Raw genomic sequence first — 19,073 nt, forward strand, 5'->3', positions numbered from 1 at the left:
GCCATTATTTTCTTTAAATGAACATTCATTGTGTCTCAAAGCAGAAGAATGGCAAGCATACACGCCACATACAAAGTTGCATCGATCTTGCTTCGCTAAACAAAAGGAGGAATATATAGAAAATAGGCCTTTAGCGAGGGGAAATTTGGTCGTTAAAAATCCAAATTCGGTCGTTATAAGTTGTTAACGACCAGAAAAAATCCGGTCGTCACCGGTCGTTAAAAGCCCCGAAGTTAAAAGTTAACGACCGGATTACAATCTGGTCGTTAAAGATCCTTTAGTGACAACACAATCTCCGGTCGTTATAAGTCCCTTTTAACGACGGAATTTTTCATTCGCTAATTTATTATCCGGTCATTAAAAGTCTTACAAGAACTAATTCAGTCATTACAAGTGCCTTTAACGACCGATATTCCCTTCGTTAGTTGTATAATTATTTTTAAGAACCAAATTTTCCTTCGTTAATGCCCATTTATCTGTTTGAGAAACCTATAATTAAAGAGTTTCAGTGACCACAATTTCCTTTGCTACTGTAAAATTGTACCAATAATTACGAAAATTTAAATTAGATAAATAGAAATAATTATTTATATGCTTTCATACACACTCAACAACACTCGAAAATAAACCAAATACTTCATGTTTTTGTTATTACAAAGAACTAAAGTATCATATTTACCAGAAACTAATCTAAATCGTATGACATCATTTTTTATAATTCCTAAAAGAGAAACATAAAATTGCAGCATATGTACAAGATGTTTAAACCATCCCTAACAAAGCATAAACCTCTTGTACTTCAACTTGCCGTACACTTTCTTCAAGGATAGTTCTTCGGACTTCAAATGTTTGATCTGTTAACATAACAAATGTATGCCAGTTTAGTAACAAAGAATAAACAATTAAAGAAGAAAGAGCACATGTATGCCAGTTAATAAAGAAAGATCAGATCTGTTAACATAACAAATGTATGTCAATTTAATAATTCCATTAAAGGCTACATTGATGACCATAAACAAGAAATTGAAATAATACAAAGATCAGATGACATAAGAGTGGGACAATATTGTAGCAGAAAAATGACAGCATTAAATTTTCTATATCTGTGTACAATGATCAGAAGAGTGACTAATGACGTATAGTTTTACATCACTCAATCCTATTACATTAAAACCTGCACAACGAGCACTTTTTGGGAAGCAAATCCTATATCGAGCTTCTTGCAATTCTACAGATCATGTGGACAGGCAATTGAGATACAAAAAATGAGTTAATTTTCCTAATTAAACTTTTTAATGGGCACATGAAAAAGTTGTTTCTTACGCAGCACCAACAATATCAACACATTTAGATTTCATAAGACATATTCTGATCAAAATAATTAAAGAAGAAAGATCAGTCAATATGTTCTTGAGAAAAATCAGTCAAATACAGCACTTGAGACATATCAACACAGTCAATATGTTCTTGAGATATATAACAATTTGCGGGTTGTAGTATATTTCATAAGATGACATTCTGATAGCGCTACTTGAGGTTGTATAAGTACACTTCGTAATTTGTCTACCATTCCATTGTTCTTCATATGCTTCATATGACACTAGTTGAGGCTACCTAAGTACTGCCCTTTGACATTATATTCTTTTTTTATTTCAGTTTTTGGAACCACACTTTACAGAATATGAGCAACTAATGTAAAGGAATCTTCCACTTGGAAAAGCATGGACACTAAAGCTTTTCCATCAAAGGACGATACTAAAGCTATGACTGGCGTAGATTGTTATGGAAGTTTAAGGGAAAAGTTATGCAATTGTATGTGACTTACTTAAATTCACTTGTTTCAATGACTATATATATATATTTTTATTCATAAACCTTAATAACATAAGGAAAAACTTTCACATGAGCATTGCAATAATTTTGTCACATAATACAATAAGATTTCAATCTACGAACCTGTTAAATGCTTCAATCTATTGCTCACTTGAAGATGGTGATGAAGTCTGATGAAATACTGCACTTGCAAGCTGTGTGTATTTACTCTCTAGCTCTTTCAGGCATCCTTTTAGTGATTCGTTTCTTTTTCAGTAGCATTTAGCTTCTCTAATAATGCAGCTTTCGAGGAGTTACCACCTTTCAACTTCTTAGCGGTTATCCCAACACCAAATCCAACAACATGACTCTTGCGTTGAGGTCTAAAGCACCTCTCTACAACCTCAATGTTTGTAAGAGATGATTCAGATTGCACCACTTCTTGGATTTTAACCTATAAAATGAAAGATAATTTAATTAAATACTACAACAAAGTAAACAAATGATATAAAATAAAATTTATCAATAAACATACATATTTTTCATTAGTTTTAGGTTCAATAAGCTTGCTGTCATTCTTAGTCTCAAAAAGATAGTTGCCACATCCGGTGAATTAAAATAAATAAGTCAAACAAATCTTTTTAACAAGGATGGAGTTTCTTAATAGTTTGCAAGATTTACTCACCAATTCATAAATAATCTCTCTAATTGGCTTACTACCCGTACGATGAGGCATACTCAACTTAGACCTATTGACCGAGTTTCTTGCACTTTTTTTCCTAAATTGAGAACACATTGAAAAATTATGGTCAGCCACTTAATATTACAAGATGTTAATAAATAGCTATGAAATCATACCTTAAATTTTTCAGTCAAAAAATGCTCCTTGACGAGCCATTCCCAATCACTCTTGTCTACCCCATTTGGTACATCTTTTAGAGCATCACGAAATGGCTTAGACTTATATTCTTGTGCAACGATCCTCTCCAATTGTTCCATAACTTCCTCGTATGTTTCAAGCCATGATCTCGTTGATCATTTATGTCATCACTGTCAAATTTGTCCTATAATATTCACAAGTATCAGTAAACATGGAACTTATCTAGTAAACTAGAAAATAAAAATTTAACCAACATGTGAGTATCAAAAGAGATGAAAAATAAAAATTTAACCAGCTATGCTAAAAGGATTACAATGGTGTGTCACCAACGACGAACCGGATGATGACTGTGATCATAGAGACAAACTCTATGTTTCTAATGAGTTTTATTAAAGGAGACACCAAGATTTTGTGGCCAGTCAGAGATGAAATTTTGCAGATCACTCAGTTGCTTACCAGAGGAAGATTCCATATAAGATCTTGCTACAGGAAGAAAATTGTGTAGCACGTGCTCTAACTAATATTGGAGTAAGGGAGAAACAAGAGATTCTTCACTGAGGCTATTTCGTTGCCAAGGCAAGCCAAAGCCACATTGAAGAATGATCAAGATCTACTTCCAAACTTCAGAATCAGAACTAAGAAGGACCAGTTTAACTTTGATGATTTGATCATGGAAAGTTCATAGTAGCTTTCTACTTTTTATGACCTCTGTTTATTGATAGTCCTGCTTATGGCCACTTAATGACCACGCAGATGCAATGGTGAGATTAGAAGTTAGAGAAATCAGAAAACTAGGACCTGATGAAATGTGAGAGGGGCACATTTATTCATACAGAGAAATAACAAGTTCTTGAGTGCACACACATACCAGATCAAAATAACCACAAACTTGGTCTTAAGTACAAACTTAAAGAAACTTCAACGAGCAATACACTTAACATACTAAATTACCTCTAGAAGAACTCTCACTTAACCACACATCAGTTTGCAGACAAACTCCAATATCAAAGGGCCTTTCTAATAGACAAGATAAAGAGCTTAGACGACATTAATTACGCGAATATAAGAAATACCAATGGTAATTAGGTAAAGCATCTACTCATGTTGTGATGTCCAGGACCAACAACCAGCCATTGTTAATGCTTTAAAAAGGATTCAAGTTTATGAGTCTCTTAACCCTTTCTCCATTTCATTTTCAACCAGTAATGCTGGATGGATAGATTTAATCATGTGTAGATAGGCTAATTCCCGCTCCGACACTTTGCAACTTTTGTGTTGTACCTAGCATTCAAGAACTATAGACTAGTACAAGGTCCACAATTACTTTAACAATTCATTAACTTCCAGTTTTGTAAAACATTTCATCCATTTAGAAGCAAACTCGAAATATAAATGAAAACAATTTAGGTGTCAACTCAAGAAGACTCATGGATTTAGACGACAACAAGAAAAAAGTCTATTCTGACCAACCATTCAATGCAATGGTGTAAGCTCACAAGTATTTCCTTTTCATTTGTGAAAGAAGAAATGGAGAAGGAAAATCAAGAAAGTAATGCTTTAAATCCTTGGGTACAATGAATGAAGAGACTAAAGCATTTAAGTGGACATGAAACACATGGGTACAGTGAATGAAGAGATTAAAGAATGATAAGCTCACAAAGATTGCACAACTCCAAATTTAGAGGTGGAAGAAATCTAGCAGGGAAGATAAGGAAATACTCGACCCGGTTAAGTTGCTCACAGGTTACTACACTAGCATTTGGATTTTAGCAAACAGAGAATACATATTTAAACTACCACCTACTACAAATATATTATATTAATGTTCATAGATACAAAGCAGCATCAACTATCATTGAACTGTTAGGAATTAGAACCAGCAGTTAATCCACAGAAATTCACCTCCTTGAACTAGCTAACAATATGCTATTTCAGTACCAAACCAGAAGCACCCAATACAGCTCTAATCAAAAGCGAAATCCAACAACATACTGTTTTAGTGAACAAAAACTTTCCAACTAATTCATTATCAAGTTATTCTCTTAAAGGGCAACTCTAAAACAAATCCAGAGAATCAACAAGAAAGCTTTACTCAATTTTAAATGAATGGATTCGTAAAGAAATCAATTATCTAACTAAAAAATTTATATCCCAAACTCGTCTTATCCTTAAACGACTCATTTTGAAGCTCGATTCACAATTAGTTAGATAAAATATAAAGGGAGTGATAGTAACAGACTTGTTAAGCCACAACTTTCCTTAATAACAATTGAAGAATCAGCAACACAGATTTTGACTCCAAAATTCATGCGAGGGAACCATGAACTTTGTCCTCGAACAGTCACGTTCGAACCCGTGAAACACCAACCAAGCTCAAGAAAGATCCATGAATGAAGATCAAACAGGGCAGAAACTAAAATATTTTTTTTTGTTTTTGTTTTATATCTATGTATATGAAAGAAACTTAACTCCAAAATCAAAGGAGTAATAGCCGAAAATCAGAGAAGAAAACTTAAATATTTTTATATCTCTTTTTGTATTTTTTTCTGAAATTTGAATCAAGAGCAGAGAAGAAATTTTACCCTTAAAACCCTAGCTTTTCACCTACTTTTCACGTTCAAAACTTAATAATTGAATTTGAACAGCCATGGTTTAGAACTGAGGTTTCATCTAAACTAAAATTAACATAAAAAGGGTACAATTTCGAACCATACCTTGATGAGAAGAAACTGAAGATGAGCATGTTGTTGTCAATGGAGGTGACCAGCAGTTTCCTTAATACAATGATATTGACGTTTGAACACCAGCAGTTTTACTGAATTTTACTTCGCAATTGCAGGAGAAATAGCAGTTGCAGGTTTACGAAAAAAGTGTTCACAACAGAGATGTTGGAGAAGTCTTAGGGTTTTTTCCTTCTTTTTTGGGGGGAAGGGGGGAGAAGGGAGGTTGGCGGATCCAGGTGTGGGTTGGGAAAAAAGAGAAAAAGTTAGCGCCACTTTTTATTAATTAATTGTTTAACGGGCTATGTTATATTTTAAAGGCTGAATAGTATCCCTCGTTAATATTGAATTAATAATTAATTTCAATAACTAAAAAAATATTTGGTTGCTATGAGTATACTTATAACTATCGGATTTATGCTCCTTTGTTAAGAAGTGATCGTTAAAAATCAAATTTTATATATATAGTCATTTTCCATTCACGTATTATGAACTTTTATAAATTACTTAAAGGATATTGATAATCTCACGGGGACAAATAAATCGATGAATTTGACCAAGCTCATTGAAAAGCAATTTAACAACATGGATACCAGGAATAGTTGTGGTATTATAATTATTTCCCTGCTATAGATACGAAGACACTTGAGAATTGATTTCAATCTTTCTTTAACCCGCTCAAAGTAATTAAGCAAAGCCATGATCCTACATGCATGCTCAAGCATAGGTATAGTTTATGAACTAAAATATCTGATGAAGCTAATAATCTACAAATAATGAACCATACCAGAAATTCCATCTTGCCAAATTGGGAATATTATTTATATATCCGCACAACAAAGTGCAGATTTGTTGTCCATCTCTCTATCCTTGTATTGTCGCCGCCTTTTTTTCTTTTTCTCTGTCTAACAATACACCCCCGCTGCTTTCTTTGTCAATATATCCCCGATGCTCGTCAGTAGTTCTCTTCATTATTTTATCATATTCTGGATCGGGCTGATCAATAGCAATTTTTTGAATAATATGTGAAATAGCCTTCTAAATCAGCCGGAAAGTTCGCCACATATTTAGCACCAACTTATGTTGTCAGAAAACTTCAACTTGATAAAAAAGGTAAAAATAAATTATAAAAGAAACTCAAACAAAATGGACATAATATGAAGTCAAAAGAGATCACATAAAGTTTCTTTAGGGAGGCGGGTAATCTTAGAAAAAGCCGAAGAATAATCGCTATGGGGTATCAATGGATATTCGTAAATCGACTAAGCCGACCGAATCGTATCGCATCGAACCGATTTTTAGGTTTCTTTTAAAGAAATCGTAGGTTTTTATAAATCTATAACCGCATCGATAATTAGGGTAGGTTTTTTATTTTATAAAAATAAACTGAAAAAATATCGAACTGTATCGAATAAATTTTACATGTGGAAATATATTTATATAGTAAGTTTAAAAATAATAATGCATTAAATTTTTTTTTGGGCCTTGGAATTATGAAAATTGTTTCAAGCCAACAAGTAATTAAACTCAAAATACAAATTCCTAAAACCTATTATGCTATTTCTACTTAAACTAAATTATTTCAAGTATCTTTATTAGCAAGACACAAAGTATTCTAGGTATTATGAGTAGCAAACTATAATGTATTGAATATGTTTTCTTTCATATAATTTAGATTTATCTTTTTGAATATTTAATCTTCTATAGACTTTATTCTTAAGTCCCAGTTTGGTTAATATCTTTCCACTCGTGTGATTTATATTTTTTTTGGCTTTGCTTGGTTTCTTTTACGTTGTTGTAGAATAGTTCATGGATCTATACTCTAGCCATATTTCATTTTTTTAATTCATCACCCTTTAAACAGTAAAAATGTCTAGAGAGTTTTGCTAAGTCCTATAAAAGAACACGTGTTATTACATTCTACTTCTACTGGTGAATTTTACATGATATTTTTTAAAAAAATACCGAAAATTAACCGAACCGTACCGATACCGAAGAAAAACCGACATGATTGGGACGATTTTGAAAAGTCTAATTTTGGTTATACATAATAGAATAACCGAAAAATTAGTATGGTACAAATTTTATAAAATAACCGGGCGAAATGAACCATTGGCACCTCTATCCTCTCCCTTGCCACCGCATTCAAGGGTACACTATCGACATTAATTGGCTTCAGATGTATAAGAACCTATCCGATACCAGAATTTGTTCAATTCTGGAGTTAATCGTTGCCTCATTATATTCAGCCGTTGTAAATCTTAAGTCTTAATTGCCGTAACATAAGTGATGTGACTTTTGCGTCTCTTTAACGTAACTTGGCAATAAAAGATTTTAAAGAGAAAAAAAATCAAAACAAAGGAGAAAAAGAATAAATAATTTTCTTGAACAGAGAAAGGTGCCACATCACTGTGAGAATGACTCTAGATATAGATTGGTTGGTGGATTGTGCATTTTGATATTTTGCTTGGAATGGGTGGTTTTGCTTTTGGCTTTGTTTTGACTTTTGAGGTACAATGCTTTCGTGGAAGGGAATGGACTTGAGATGAATTCAAATTCTAAAAGCAACTACAAAGTTGATCAAGATGAGAATTTGAAAGGCTATCCTAATTGTGCAATTCAAGTATAACACTTATTTATTAATTATTTTTTTATTTTTTATTTTGGGAAGAATCACCGTGTTCCAAACCTTGGAGCACAACGGGAATTATTTTATTCGTACTAAAATAATATAGTACGAAAACTGAAGTTCTCGGGGTTAAAAAACTGAGTTGAGTACAACTGCATAAAGAGTAATGCATGGAATGAATCATAAATTTTTACTAAACCCAGTGAGTGGATTTCTTTTTAAATTATCTTTGAATTGATACTCAAGATTTGCTGTAATGAGTTTTACAAATTGCGATTGAGTTCTTGCTTAATTCTATTTACTTAATATATAGTTTTATTCCTTTTATCTAATTTGTTTATTTTACCAACTGAAATGAGCTATGACTTAGCGGAAATGATCTCTCTACATATGTATACACTATATTAAAACCATGAAGATCCTTAGCGAAATATCGTTCGTCTTTTACCCTTTAGAAATAGATTTTACATTTGATAAAATTATAATTTAGTTATTTCCTACTCCTAATATTTAGGATTTAAAATTAACTAAAGTTTTACATATTAGATAATTTCCTTATTTGAACAACTATTCCTAATATTTATGACAAGGAAAAAAAAAGAGCTTGTCTTTTGTCATTTAGTTGACCATGTTTGTATCTTCTAGAATGAAGTTCGAGAATAGTTTTTTAATTTTTTCTTTTTAAAAAGCTCTTAAATATTTATAGGTTGTGTCCTTGATAAACCGAAGAAAAAAAAATATGATAATGGATGAAATTTAAGTGATGAAATTATAAAACTGGAACAAACTTTAAGTTAAATGCATAGGTTTGATCTTGTTTTTTTTTGAGTTAGCTATATATATCAACATTCATCAATTTGAGGTGTTTACACTTTTATTTATAACTCAAATACAATCATTAATATACTATTATATATTGCTTAAAAAGTATTTATGGATACGAAATACACGCACAACGCTTATGTGATTGCTTTACAAAAATTAATCATTGAGATGGGTTACATGCGCAACGCGTGTATTCTAAGACTAGTATATATATATTGTGGTCCAATTCTTTTTATGTCACGTTCTATTTTTTCGTGTGCCCTTTTGGGGTGTGAGAGGCCATTTATGACCAAGACAAGATATATGCTGCTAGCTTTTATGCATTTGATTCGTTTTTTACTTTTAATTTTTATATAGTACAATTTCACAAGGACCGTTTTTAGGGCAATTGTTGTCTTCATGTTAGAGAAGAAAATGGAGCAGTGATCTTATGGACTGTGCATTTTGATCATTTACTTGGAATGTGTGGTTTTCTTTGAGTTAGAATGCCCTCCGTGGAAGGGAATGGAGGACTTGATATATACAAGGCAAACTGTAAAGTAGAAGATGAGAATTTTAGAGATTGCTGGTACAAAACTTAATCTCTCTTTTTTATTTTATAGTAAAAAAATGGAGTACATCGAGTGACATGCAACTGGAAAGAAAAAAATTTATACACCTTTCGGTGTTTATATCAAATTAAAAATTATAAAACACGTGTCTCTTATATACATTTTTATCACTTAATAATAGTTAAGTGCTTATATAGTTTGCACTAATTTATAACTGTTAAGGTTAATTTCTTTAATTTGGTATAATACTTATTATGAGTTGATAATCGAGATTTTGTGTATGAATTTTACCCTGTGCCGATGGGAAACTTTTCTTACCAATTGTGGGTGACTTCTTTCCTAGTTTTACTTATTTTGGTTTGATCCTCGAGGTACAATCTGTTAGGTTTTACACCAACTATAAATTGAGCTATAACCAGCAAAAATATTTAGTAACATGAGTTGTCTTTGATTGTGCTAATCTTGAGCTATATAGATAAATAAATGGTTAGGTTAATTTAAATATATGTTTTAGGGGAAGAAAATTGACGGTTATATTTTAAGAAACAAACAACCATTCAAACAATAAGATCTGTTTTTAATGATTTGTGGACCAACTCTTTAAATAGTTACCATCAATTTGTTTTATGCCCTTTTGGGGTGTGATAGGTCATTTATGGCCAATAGAAGCTACAGACTGGACATTTTATGCATTTGATTCGTTTTGATTTTTGGTACTGCTTTATTCCCTATGTTATACCCAAAAAATATCTTAATAATCTGTACTGGGTTTCACTGATATTTTAAAGTTCTATATGGTCCTACAGAGCACTAAAAGACCAAAATTGTCTTCATTGATTGAAATACTTTGTCCAAATTACCAAATATATGATAATAACAACAACTATAATAACAAAATAAATGAAGTAAATAGATTTGCTCGCCTTATATGTGTATACGGGTAAAAACCGAGCTCATGATACACTCCGGCCTCCAATAGGGTAAAATGAGCACGATATATGATTGCGAAGGATCGGAATCGAAGCAAAGGTCTCATCGAGTCAGAATCCGGGGGTACGTTGTCTGCCTTCGAGAATATTGGGGTCATGATTCGAGATCGACCCAAATCCTGAAAGACTTCGGAGAACAGTGCCGGGCAATCAAGCACGACCAACAGAAGGCCGTAATATCCGCGATCAGTCGGATATCACGGCGTAGATCTTGGCACGTATCGATGAAGAACCGGCAATCAGTTAAACATAAATTTTTTACCTTTTATAGAGTTGTACTTAGAGTAGGATTCTCCTACTATATAAATGGAGGTCTCATAATTCATTAAGACACATGTTAACACGTATTCCAAAACAAATATACTACTATTTTCACTGTTATTACAAGCTTTTTCTCTCGTTCATTAATATTGTCCACTGTGAGCCCGAATCGAGGGTGAACGTTTCACTAAGGCTGGAATTAGCCCCCTCGCGTAGTTTGAATTTACTATATCTTTGATATGCATATCCTTAAAACTACTTAAATTTAATTGTTATCCGATTTTGAGGGTAAACAGTTTGGCGCCCACCGTGGGGCTAAGGACAATAGTGGCAATTTGATACAATTTTCCATAACGCATCCTACTTTACACTTGTTCTTTGAAGTGTCTTTGATTTCAGGTCAAAGTTTAAAATGCCGAACTCCCAATCTACCTATCTCCGAATGCACATTCGAAGTCGGGTCTGGGAAATTTCTTGAATTCATGGTGTCCAACCAGGGAATCGAGATTAATCCCGATAAAATCAAGGACATCGAGGACATCGCCGTTGTGGATAAGGTCAAGGTCATTCAAAGGTTAATCGGGCGCATAACCACTTTGGGTCGATTCATCTCGAGGTCCTCTAACAAGAGTCATCGGTTCTTCTCACTGTTGAAGAAGAAGAATAACTTCTCATGGACCCGAGAGTGCCAACAAGCCTTGGAGGAACTCAAGCGGTACCTCTCGAGCCCACCTTTGCTTCATACTCCGAAGGTAGATGAATAGTTGTACCTGTACTTGGTGGTATCCGAGGTAGCGGTAAGTAGAGTCCTAGTTAGGAAGAGGAATGTACGCAATTTCCTATCTATTATGTTAGAAGAAGTCAAGACGAGGCCGAAACTAGGTATCCTCACATAGATAAATTGGCGCTCGCTTTTCTTAGCGCCTCTAGGAAGCTAAAACCGTATTTTGAAGGCCATACCGTATGTGTTGTGACTACTTACCCATTAATAAATATAATGCATAAGCCCGAGCTCTCGGGACGATTGGCCAAATGGGTCATGGAGATCAGTATGTACGATATCGAATATCAATCCCGAACCGCCATCAAATCTCAAATTTTGGCGGACTTCGTGGCCGACTTCATACCGGCCCTAGTTCTTGAGGTCGAGAAGGAGTTGTTGTTGAACTCGGGGACCTCTTCCGGAATCTGGACCCTCTTTAAGGACGGTACCTCGAATGCAAAGTGGCCCGGACTTGACATCGTGTTGAAGCCACCGACGGGTAATGTAGTTAGGCAGTCTATCAAAACTGTAAAATTAACTAACAACGAGGCCGAGTATGAGGCCATGATTATAGGTCTTGAATTGGCTAAAAGCATGGGGGGCGAGGTGGTCGAAGATAAGTGTGATTCCCTCCTTGTGGTGAACCAAGTCAATGGAATATTCGAAGTCAAAGAGGAACGAATGCGAAGATACATGTATAAGTTACAGGTAACGTTACATCGGTTCAGGGAATGGACTTTACAACATGTATCTCGGGATCAAAACAGCAAGGCCGATGCTCTTGCTAACTTGGGATCGTCGGTCGACAATAATGAATTCAACTCGGGAATGGTCGTACAACTCATGAAATTGGTAGTGAAGGAAGGCCATGCCGAGATAAACTCGGCAAGCTTAACCTGGGACTGGAGAAACAAATACATAGATTACTTGAAGACCGAAAAACTTGGATCCTAAATAATCGAGAGCTCTGCGTACGAAGGCGACCCAGTTCAGCTTGTCCGAAGACGGTATCCTATTCAGAAGAGCATTCGATGGCCCACTTGCCATATGTTTGGGACCGGGAGACACCGAGTATGGTTTGAGGGAAGTCCGCGAGGGCACCTGTGGAAACCATTCGGGCATCGAGTCATTGGTTCGGAAGATAATCAGAGCCGGATACTACTGGATCGATATGGAAAAAGACACAAAGGAGTTAGTGCGAAAATGTGACGAATGTCAGAGGCATGCTCCGATGATCCATCAGCCCGGGGAACCGCTGTATTAGGTCTTATTACCCTGGTCGTTCATGAAATGGGGAATGGACGTTGTTAGTCCCCTGCCTTGGGCGCCCGGTAAGGCTCAATTTATCTTATTTATGACTGATTATTTTTTTAAGTGGGTGAAAGCCCATGCATTTGAGAAAGTCAGAGAGAAAAAGGTTATTGATTTCATATGGGACCACATAATATGTCGATTTGGAATGCCTACCAAGATCGTGTGCGACAATGGGAAACAGTTCATCGGCAGCAAAGTGAGCAAGTTTTTCGAGGACAATAAGATCAAAAGGATCCCATCAACGCCCTATAACCCTAGTGGAAATGGGCAAGCGGAGTCCACGAACAAAACTATACTCCAAAACCTCAAAATGAGGTTGACCGATGCTAAAGGGAAATGGAAGGAAATCTTGCCCGAAGTCCTATAGGCATAATGTACGACCTCAAAATCCAGTACCGGGGCCACCACGTTCTTGTTGGTCTATGGTGCCGAAACTCTTATACCGGTTGAAGTAGGAGAACGAGTCTCAGGTTTTGATATGCGACCGAAGAGTCAAACGACAAGGCCATGAGTACGAACCTGGAACTATTAGACGAAAGGCGCGAGGCCGCCCTCGTCCAGTTGGGCACCCAAAAGCAATGAATTTAAAGATATTACAATCGAAGAGCCAACCTTCAATACTTCAATCTTGAGGACTTGGTGTTAAGAAAGGTGACACTGAGCACCCAGAACCCGAACGAAGGGAATCTGGGACCTAATTGGGAAGGTCCATATTGAATTATTGAGATCAATGGCAAAGGATCGTACAAATTCGAAACGGTGAACTGTGAGCGGCTAACGAACAACTAGAACATAACCCACTTAAAATGATACTATTGTTAAGGTACGACCCCATTCATTACTTTTCTTTAAATATGTAACGGATTGGAGTAACCCTTGCAGGTAACAACCAAGGAATTATGCAACTATTAGGCCTGAAAGCACGCGTTGCACACTTTTTCCCTTGAACCGGTTTTGTCCAAATGAGTTTTCCGGCAAGGTTTTTAACGAGGCAACAATGGATCGTGCTAACTTAGAATTGAAAACCGACTACGAACCAGAGTCAAGGTTCACGTCAACAGTGTCCGAGCCCTCTCTAAGATCGGCCTCGAATAATAGGGGCCATCACCCTCAGGTAATGATTTTAGCAAGGAAGGAAACTTCATGCTCAAACAAGTCTGGACTTGGTGGATAGGGTTTGTTGTAAGTACCAAACGATCAAATGAACTGTGACCACATAGATCACTTAATCCATAACATAAAACTTGTACGAAATAAAGGAAAGTTTCTACCTTGCAGATATATATTTTGTCTCTTAAAAATTACTGCATTTTATTCCTTAAGGACATCGGGCCCAAGGGCCACCTCTGTCCGAATCCAAGAGATCACCCCGCTCGGAGACTCTCGTCATGGGCAAGCCCGGATGGCTCGGGCTATGAAGCCCGGGGCCACAAAACCTATTAGGTAGTGCCCAAACATCAAAGACTACGGCCATCCCCATTCGGGGACTATTGTCCCGGGCAAGCACGGATGGCTTGGGGTAATAAGCCTATTGGGCAACACCTGAACATAAAAGGCAATAGCCGTCCTAGAACGGCTCGGAGACGTCCGAGATCCGTAACCAAAACATAAGGCCTTCAAAATTTCTAAACTGGTTCAAAGGCTACCCTCAGCAAAATCATAATCTAAAAATTTTTAAGTAAACACTTCGGGGATAGCTTCCAGTCATACCAAGCCCCCACTAGTCTTAGGCAAAATAATATCGAGAACGAGCATTGTTTGAACCTCCGAACAAGACCTAATTATTACGTGCTAAAGCATTCAAAATCTTTGCAATCGTAAAGAAAAAGCAAAAAGAAACAAGCTTGAAATTTGTCGAAGGGAAAAAGCCTTATATATATATATATATATATATATATATATATATATATATATATATATATATATATATATATTTACAAATGCCAAACGCCCTCAACAAAATACAAAGGTACAAAAACGAAGAAAAATCTAAAAGGCACCTAAGAAGCCCGATCTTCGCCGGAGCCCGCCTCATCACCGGAACCATCAGGGTCTTCCCCGTCCTTGGATGTGCCCGAACCCTCGGAATATTCCTCTTCCTTGGGGTACGCCAATTTCTTGGCCTCGGCCTCAAGCCACTTAACATTTTCATTCTCGGCCGATAAATCTAACCCCCGTGCATGAACTTCCTCGAGAGACTCCCTCCGGGACTGCCACATCACATATTTGACGATGGCCTTCAGGCGTTCCTGAGGTCCCTTAACATCATCTTTGTACTGGGCCACCATCTCTTCAGCGTCGGCCTTGGTTATTTTCGCCGCTGACTTGGATGTTTCAAGCTTCTTGGCAAGGGTATCCCGTGTGGCAAAGGATGAGACCAGCTGATACTGGAGGACTTTAATTTTTTGGGACTAGGTTTCAGCTTTCTCCTTCATTGATGGAAGTTGGGCCTCCGCCGAGTCTTGCTGCTCCCGGACAGTCTCCTTTTTCGAAGCCAATCGGTCCATCTTGCCCTTCCACTCCTCATCCATGGCCTTGACTTCGTCCATCTCAACCTAGAGCTGGTCGACCCGATCAACCTTCTGCTGAACCTTTAGATTCTGACTGTTAGACACCGTGTCTAGCTAACCATCAGTAACTTCAAAGATTTTTACCTGTTCCAACAGGCCGGCGTGTTCTTTCTGAGTCGCGTCCAACTCGGCTCGGAGGATTTTGACTTCTCCTTCACGTTGCTCACTGAGAAGCTTATACATGCTTCTCTTCTCAGCAAGCTCTTTGACTTTGGCCTCGAGTTGGCTCAGCTCATCCCGGTACCGGAGGAAAGTTTCATGGTGTAGCACCGAGGCCTGCAAATATGAGAAGAGATATTAGAATCACCAAGAACTAATTCTAATATTAGAAGAGACATTAGAATTATCAAGAATTACCCGGTTCAGCGCCTGTTTTACTTTGTTGAATAGGCATGGCGCATCTACCTCGCTCATTTTTGCACGGTCTTCTTCGGTTACCAGGCATCGGAGGTAACTAGCTATCCCTATGCAGGCGAAAACAATCCGGGCATCCTCCAGAATGGTGATAACGATAGACCGTTTCTGAGCAGGTTTCATGCTCAGAGCGGGGAACCGATTGATCAATCTCGGGCTCAAGCTCGACCCGCCAGCCTCCGAGGGTGGAATTTTCCTCCGCACCTCTAAGTCACCCAATCCAGTGAAATCCTCCGGGGCGGATGGGTCTACACCGTCATAAAAAACCTCAGAGGGGATCATCCGCTCCATGGACCCATTCATGGGATCGCTCCTTCGTCATTCGGGCTTCATCGAACATCCTCCTTGGGCTCATCTCTGAGTCGGAGGAGTGATTTTGAGTCAAGCACTCGGGAGCTAGAGGTTTCCTTCTGTAAGGCCCCGTAAAAAAATTTCCCCTAAAGACCCGGGTTCCGTGATGCCAAAGTAGGCGTAGAGATTAATAATAGTAGAAATTTGGGCAGAAGGAAAATGTTGGGCAGAAGTACACATTTCTATGGCCCATTCTGCAACCGCAGAACCACTATACGGACCGCGGACTGGTCGTAGAGAGGGGCAGATTTCTCGAGCATTTTTTATGCCCAATTTCGTGGCCATTATGCGACCGCATAACTATTTCGCGGGCCGCATTCTTGTCACATATCCTGCCTTGGGATTTTCGGAGGGAGGTTTTGCGGTGCACTATATGACCGCAGAACCGTTCTGCGGTGTATTATGCGACCGTAAAATAGGTCTGCGGGCCACATAGTGACCGCATACTAGATCAGTTCCTTTCCAGTTCTGGCCCCCCATTTTCGCGGTCATTTCGCGGACATTTCGCGGACTGCATAACCACTATGCCGTCGCATCGCATATGCGACCGCATAACCTGTTCCAGAGCTTCAATTTTGGAGTTTTTAAACCCGACCCTATTCCGTTAAAAATACCCCATAGACTATTTTTAGCACATTTCTGATATTTTAGAGTGAGAGGGAGAGTTCTTAGATTGGGGGAGCAACCTTCAACCATTATCCATCAATTCTTGCTCAATCATTTAGGATTAACAAAGGAAGTCTTCACCCTAAAGGTAAGAATCTATGTCCTAGCTCTCAGTTTCGAAATTTTGCAAAAATGGGGTAATGAGAAAGGCAATTATTGGGTGTGGGGTTGTTGTCTTTGCATGCATGTGTTCCTAAGGTATGTGGGAAGATTGTGATCTAAAAAGGATTGAGAATGGGTTGGGGAAAGATGGAATCTTCCACAAAAAGGGCTTAAAACATTGATGCACACCTAGTGTTTGGTAATATGCTCAAATGAGCTAAAACCATGTTCATCTTCCTAATTTTGGTTAAATTTTGTTATATTGCTAAAATAGATTGAAGTCGATAATAGTCCGGAACATCTTAGAGTTTTAAGAGGCTCAATTGAGGTATGTTGGCTAAACCCCCTTCTTCTTAGAATCGAACCCCACGGTGTTCATGTAATTGGAGTAAGCTCTTGATCATTATAGAATTGGTGATTTCTAATGTGTTTGTGTTGAAGGATGTAAGTTCAATATTTAGTCTAAGTGCTTCATCATGTTACCTTGTTATTTGAGGATGTGTTAAAAAAATGTTGAATATGTGTTAGAAATGTTAAGACTTCATGTCAAGATTGAAATAAAGATTGTTATGCCAAATTGTATGAAAAGCCTCTATGTGCCTAAGATTCCCAAATTGCTCATATGTGAATTTAATGTCTTGAATGGGAATCCTTATTGTTGTTGATAATGATAATGATATTGAATGTGAAAAAGGGGTCTGGAACTATGAAATACGGCCAAGTGCCAAGAATGACTTTATAATCGTAATCACTAGTGCCAATGAATTCAAGGTATATGAAAGAAGTACGATGTGAGATGATTGATTGAAAAAGGTAACGTCTAAGTGAGATGGCCTGGCCGATCAAGCCAAGGTCAGACTCTGTATAAGAACACGGTGGTATTGTGGATGAAATTGTAAAAATTATTGATGTCTCAAATGAGATGGCCTAGCCAATCGGGCCGTGATCGGACGCCATGCCGCACACATGGTAGCATTATACTAGAAATTATAATGAAATTATGGTCATGTCTCAAATGAGACAGCCTAGCCGATCGGGCCGAGATCGGACTCCGTGTAAGCATATAGAGATATTGTGAATTTTGAAATATCGGTACTAAAGATCATCCAACCTAATAATATGAAAATTGTCTTGAAAATGCATATGATCCTTAACTTGTTGCTTTACTATTTGAAGCCCTTATTGAATTCTTGATTGTTCCTCTTGTATTATTACTCATTCTATTGAATTGGTATTTAGCTGTACATACTAGTGCTATTCGACAATACTAACGTCCCTTTTGCCGGGGGCACTGCATCTTTAAATGGATGCAGATGGTTACATAGCAGACAACGTTGATCACAGATAGTGATGCATCCTCTTCTCAGCGGACTCGGTGAGCCCATTTCATTCCGGGGTCATGTATTGTACCTTTTATTTATATTATGGTCACTTTTTGAGATATAGTCGGGGCTTTATTGCCGGCATCATCTTTACTCTTTTTTGTATCTTTAGAGGCTTCGTAGATACTATGTGGGTTGTGTATGGGTGTTGGGAATGTTAAACAAGTATATGTTGTGTTGATCACTTGTTCCTCTGAGACTTTAAGAAATGTGTATTTTGAGACTTAAAGGCGCAATGACTAATGAAACGATTTAGGATTGTATGAATGAGCTTCATACTGTATAATTAATGAAATCACATCTTTTCTTGATCATAGGTTAATTAGGCAGAAAGTATCTAACATGCTTGCTCGACCGGGTTCAGTGAGTTGAGCGCCGGTCGCGCTTCCTGAGGTTGGGGCATGACACCTTCGGCTTACGAACCAGCCTCATCTCATTTTCTTTTTCTCCGAGCTCGGGAAACTCGGGGTCCTTTTCCTTTTCTTCTCCCCTGCTATGGCTCCGGGTTGTCCCGAAGCGGAAGAATTGGTAGGTAAATCCTTGTCCCCAACCGAGGGCCTAAGCTCGACGGTCTTAGGCAAGCCTGCAAAAAAGAAGTAAAGAAAAAATAGTAAGAACAAGATGCTAGAAGAAGAAGCCTAGCGCAACCCATTCGGGAAAGAGATCTTACCATGGGAACGGGTTTCCCAACGACCCTTCGAAATTTTGCGCCACGAGCGCTCGGAATAAGGCATCTATGAGACACTGCCTTCGACCCATTCTTTTAACCAAGGAACGATATTCGGGACTTGAGCAATAGCTGCGCCACCACAAACACTAATGAGGAAAAAGGAAGATGAGCATG

General features: G+C 37.5%; 1 protein-coding gene across 2 annotated transcripts; it reads right to left on the reverse strand.

Annotated features, from left to right (window-relative positions):
• Nucleotides 1-613: 613 nt before the first annotated feature.
• On the reverse strand, nt 614-5,696 carry LOC107823334 (uncharacterized). Of its 2 annotated transcripts, XR_012699216.1 has the most exons (5): nt 5,407-5,696; nt 2,671-2,876; nt 2,498-2,591; nt 1,957-2,266; nt 614-854 (listed from the first exon to the last, which is right to left on the reverse strand). XR_012699216.1 is itself a non-coding variant. In XM_075230746.1 (4 exons), exons 2-3 carry the CDS (start codon nt 2,809-2,811, stop codon nt 2,066-2,068), a joined length of 342 nt encoding a protein of 113 aa, XP_075086847.1. In that variant the 5' UTR covers nt 2,812-2,876; nt 5,407-5,694; the 3' UTR covers nt 614-854; nt 1,957-2,065. The 2 variants fall into 2 exon arrangements, 1 of the variants encoding a protein (XP_075086847.1); XM_075230746.1 differs by lacking the exon at nt 2,498-2,591 and having other exon boundaries at nt 5,407-5,694.
• Between the last annotated feature and the right edge of the window lie 13,377 nt (nt 5,697-19,073).

Source organism: Nicotiana tabacum, chromosome 15, assembly GCF_000715075.1.
Source record: "Nicotiana tabacum cultivar K326 chromosome 15, ASM71507v2, whole genome shotgun sequence".
NCBI classification, from domain to species: domain Eukaryota; kingdom Viridiplantae; phylum Streptophyta; class Magnoliopsida; order Solanales; family Solanaceae; genus Nicotiana; species Nicotiana tabacum.